The following is a 5,000-nucleotide window of genomic DNA, read 5'->3' as shown; positions in this document are numbered from 1 at the left end:
AAAAGAATCCCACCGCATTAGCCTCCATTGCAAGCTAGTTCCATTCCAATACCGAGAATACGAATATGGTCTATTGCGCCCGCAAAAACCTGCGATCAGGCGTTCTATTCCTTAGAGAGGGCGCACCCTCCCTAAAGAAAAAACGCTTGATCGCAGGTTACGCGAAAGAAAGGTTTTCAGTCTGTTTTGACAAACGAAATTTTAGAATTTTCCCCAGAAAATCTTGGCCAAATCTGATCTTTGCAACGGCAGTAAAAATGCAAAACGCAGTAAAACGAATCGATGCAAAGAGTTTATACTAATTTACCTACGAAGGTCTTATAGTCGATAGACTTTATAACTCAGTAAAGACACAAGTGTTTGGTTTCTTAAAACTTCGTATCTATAATTCTCAGATGACTTTACTTGCAAATGTAATCCAATCTGTCCTTACAAATAAAATAATTTTACTGAAGGCTTTATTCACAAAGCAAATTCCTCTCAGAGAACCAATTTTGTTTGGGCGCTAAAGCTGAGCCAAGTCCGATAAAAACCAATAGGATGAATGACAAGGGGCCCGTTTCGCAGAGGTCCCGAAATAGCATTTGTGGAACTGCCAACCCCTTGTTTTGGAGAGCCGATCTTTAACATGTTTTCAAGGTAACAAAAAGAAAAATGACTGTGAAGTTTGACAACTCAAGTCCTCTCCGTCCTTGAGTTACAAAGGGAATTGTGGCACCCGAAAATGGCCCGCAAAGTTTCGGGACTGTTGAGAAACGGGCCCCGGGACGGAGCTCGCAATAACCTGCTTTGACCAATCAACTGAGCCCAACCTCTTCCCCAGGCTCTCTTTTCTGGAAGAGAGAGACCCTGGGAACGAGGTTGAACTAAGACCCCAAACAGGACAGAAGAGTAACACTGATTTTGCTCCACGAAGTCCTTCATGGAGAGGTTAAAGATTTCCTTGTGTAATCTTTCTTTTTAATATAAAATAATTTCTTTCCCTTTTTAAAGGTGCATTCTAGGGGCTTTATTCGCGCGGCAGCCATATTGGCCATAGATAATAGATTTCGTAACACGAGCCTCGAGTTGAAATGTTTGGGAACGAGTTTCGGTGGGGCCAAAAAAAATTTTTTCAATCCCTCGGGACTCAACATGGCTGCCATGTGATTTTAAAAGGTCCATTTCGGTACAGGATTAACGGAATGATTGGTGTTAGGTTTTCTGACAGAACGCGATTTTAGAAAACGTAAGTGTTCGTAAAAGGGAACCGAGAACCAATGCTCGGAGCGGCCTGGATACGACTTCGCAACCATGCGAACCAATGGTCCGAGAATACTTCGCGCATTTTGCTGTTAAGAGCAGAATAAGCAGACTGCTATTCCGTGCATTCTATAACGGAATAAATGTCGAAAACTGGTTAACCAAAGATTCCGTATTCAGTTTTCATATACCGGAAGACAGCCGAAGGGTCTCGATTATAACCGATACATCATACTGCAGCGATCGAGCCAATCAGAACAAAAGTTCTGGTTTTCAAAGCCAATCGTGAACACGGTCCATGTGAATTCACTTTCTTTTGTGGAGATTGTTCTGGCAGCCATATTGGTTTACTGAAAGAATTTGCATAAAAAATATCTCTCCAATGAGGCCAGCCTGACGTCAAATGGAACACCTCCTTTTTCTGGAGTTTATCATTCATTCCGTGAGAATACTTTTTCTTCCATCTGAGCACTACTATGAAAACAAACTATTTGTCCTACATATAGCATTAAATTATACAAGTTATTTACATTTATAATATACAATTTCATACAAATTGTGGCATCTTTTAAAGCGAAACCATTTGGTTCCAATTTGAAATACGTCCTTTTTTTCCCCAGTGCGGGCCTACATATTATCTTCATTGTCTTCTATAAAATCTTAGTGGAAGAAGTTACACAGAATTCAAGTGAATATTAAGTTTATATGAGTGATGATCGTTTACTTTCTCTGGAACAATGACTACCATTGAGGACTAATTTGCACGAGGAATGAATCTGGCGCCTTGAATTATGTTTGAAAAGTTTTTCTTTTCACCAAGGTCAAACGCCAAAACTGACATGCAAAGGCTACGTTGCTGAGCAATGTATGTTTCAAAATACCGTGGGCTCAGGAGAGTTGCCGGGCGGTCGGGATGATGCTTCAAGGACAAAGTGGGCGGGAAAGTACACTGTGGCATATAGTAAATCGCCAAGCTGAAATTCCGTCAAATATTAGATGGTACGTGGTATCAAATGTATGCCTTGAAATTTTCCGTGCACGGTATGACGCTACGTAGGGCGTTAAGCCACTGTTTTTTATCCTCTTCGCTGGGGGCTTGAAGTGTGTGTGAATGACCACCGTCCGGTTCTATGCTGGAGACTCTGAACACGTGTCTTGCTGAAAAAGGGAAACAAACAGTCCACTTAAATTCATAGAACGGATAACTTCGGCCAATCACAGAAGAAGCAAACAATAAAATTGGCAAATCACAACGCAAAAGCAAACACATACAGCCGATGAAAGCGCGTGTGGAAAAATATGGCGCGAAATTGTTGAGCCAATCAAAATGCGTACAAATGAAAACCCGAAAAAATCAAAAATCTAGTCTGATCGCATATCGGTCATTCCCTTAGTTAGCCTCTCTTGAGGCAGTCAAAAGTCCTTTTCTTTTGCATTCCGCCAACATCCTTATAATTTCGGATGGATACAAGGCAAAGGGAGCAAAAATACCTTTTACCACAATTGCTTGTAATCGCGCAATCTGATTGTCTAATTTGCTGTTGTCGATAAGAGTCTAGACAACGCTGCTCGCGTCAATTTGTCACGCAATGTAATAGCCAATCAGGAACGCTCATTTTGGGAAATAAACCAATCACATTGCGAGAAAGTTATAGACGACGCTTGCTCTTTCTTTGTGTCATAATTTTGGTCACGCTCTGAAATAAACATTTTCTTTGGCGTTGAATATTGCGGTAAAAAACAAATCGAAAGTGGTTCAGCGTTGTCTGTACTCTTATCGACAACGATATGCGCCTCGTGAGTCCACAACATTTTGACCACTGTGACGACGAATATCGTTTTCGATAAGAGTACAGACAACGCTGAACCACTTTCGATTTGTTAAAGGCGCACTGTCATGAGCTGCGCATGCTCGAGTTTGTTTGATCTCGAGCCCACGGAAAATTCTAGCCGCCATCATGGATTCACGCGTGAGTCACGTATATTCGCCGGAGTTTCTCCTTTGGCCACCATGGCCCTCCCCAGTGGACACCATTTTGAATTTGTCGATTCAACTTGAAAAGTTAACCTAACACTTTTCCAGTTTTCACAAGACGCTAGCGCATGCGCTTCTCGAGACACTTTCCCTTTAAGTCGACCAAATTGATCTACCAGAGAGCATGACGACTTTTATGGTTTAAACTCTGGTGTGAAGAATGGAGGACGACAGGAGACTAGAAAAAGTTGAATCGCTAAAGAGAAAATGCCTCAAGAATCGCTGGTCATGGTCAAATTTTAATCAGTGCCTTTGAATTTCGGCATGAGTCCATGACTCAAGAGTAAGAGGTAGGTTTGTCCCCATCAGCGTCACAAAAGTGTCTATTTTTAATACCAAGTTGTGTGTATTGTATGCATTATAACGTAGCGTTCACATTTAAATGATATGGAAATACCTGGAACAAAACGTTTTATTCCCAAAGGGTTTGAATTGGGAACAACAATGAGTTAACCGATTTGGTCTATTGTCAAGAGTGACTTAGATAAGAGTATTGATCTATCACTTGGCGGTCTTGTCCCAGTAACAGTCACAAAATATATTTTGTAACGTTTTGTGAGTTTCACGAGAGTATGTATGTTAGGTTACATAATATAGCTGAAGTACTTTTAGCGTGCTTGTAGGTGTCTCAAGGGGCTGGTACACTATTTAAGGGTTGTTAAGTTATGCAAGAGCCATTCGAGGCATCTCTTTAAACCCTAGTTTTTTACTTTATTTACTGTTGTAATTTTCTCTGAGTCTGTGAAATTGTAATGCTGTTTTTTGTAACGCTTTACGCTCGCTGCATCAATAAACGAGATGCCCGCTCCTATTCTGTGTTTTGTGATTATTTAGATTAGTTACAAAATATTTTATAATCGTTTCAGTGTGATTAGAATATAATGGATTTATTTTTAGATACACTTTGTGCGCGAAACAAACACAGGGCCGCCAATTTTAACCAATCAGAGGCAGCCATGTCACGCGTGACTGCTTCTGTCCTGTTTTTTCAGGGACATGACAACTGTTTTTCGCGGGAACGGGAAATTCTAAAAATAGGCTCATTTGTGATTGTGCTGGGGAGCGCACCCATGTCTTAACAACACTCTTATCTAATGCACTCTTGCTATCGTTTTTTTTCTGATATTGGTGCGGACTAGGCCAATTTTGGTAAATATTCCTCTTGGGTGATGGACTTTATTTCGAAAAAAAAAATTAAATTAAATTAAATTTGGACTACATAACAATTGTCTGAATAGACCCTCAGTTTTTTTATTATCTTAAAGGGACTAACAGCTATGCATCACTCACCTGTACCAAGTCTTGAAATGGCATGTTTGAACGAACCACCCACTCTGACGTCACCATCTGGGAGATCTTCGACTAAGAGACAATCAATGGGAATAGGCTGGGGAAGAAATACGAGATACATTCATTTGAAAACAAATTATAACGTGGAAGAACGACATTGGCCACCAGAAAGTCATAAAAATAGAATTTTGCGTTATTAAAATCATCTCAACGAGAACGCCACAAAACAGAGGTTAACTATCAATAGACTTATTTCAGTAGAGTTATGACTTAGAGTTAGAGTTAACGACTTCCAAAATCCTGAATTCAAGATTTTGGAAGTCCAAAATCTTGAATACCAAAATCTTGAATTCAGGATTTTGGCAGTCCAAAATCCTGAATTCAGGATTTTGGAAACTTAACTCTAACTCTACGACATAACTCTATGAAAATA

General features: G+C 40.2%; 1 protein-coding gene across 5 annotated transcripts in view; it reads right to left on the bottom strand.

Annotated features, from left to right (window-relative positions):
• Positions 1–358: 358 nt before the first annotated feature.
• LOC138016763 (neuroepithelial cell-transforming gene 1 protein-like) overlaps positions 359–5,000 on the bottom strand; it is a 39,346-nt gene continuing 34,704 nt past the window's right edge. For all 5 annotated transcript variants that reach the window (XM_068863947.1, XM_068863946.1, XM_068863948.1 and 2 more), the window contains 2 exons: positions 4,568–4,664; positions 359–2,400 (listed from right to left, as the gene is read on the bottom strand). In XM_068863947.1, the coding sequence (XP_068720048.1) occupies positions 2,252–2,400; positions 4,568–4,664 (246 nt within the window). In that variant the 3' untranslated portion in view covers positions 359–2,251. The remainder of the gene's footprint in view (positions 2,401–4,567; positions 4,665–5,000) is intronic.

The sequence above is a fragment of the Montipora capricornis genome, chromosome 9 (assembly GCF_036669925.1).
Source record: "Montipora capricornis isolate CH-2021 chromosome 9, ASM3666992v2, whole genome shotgun sequence".
NCBI classification, from domain to species: Eukaryota; Metazoa; Cnidaria; class Anthozoa; order Scleractinia; family Acroporidae; genus Montipora; species Montipora capricornis.
This window is presented reverse-complemented; position numbering and strand designations above follow the sequence as displayed.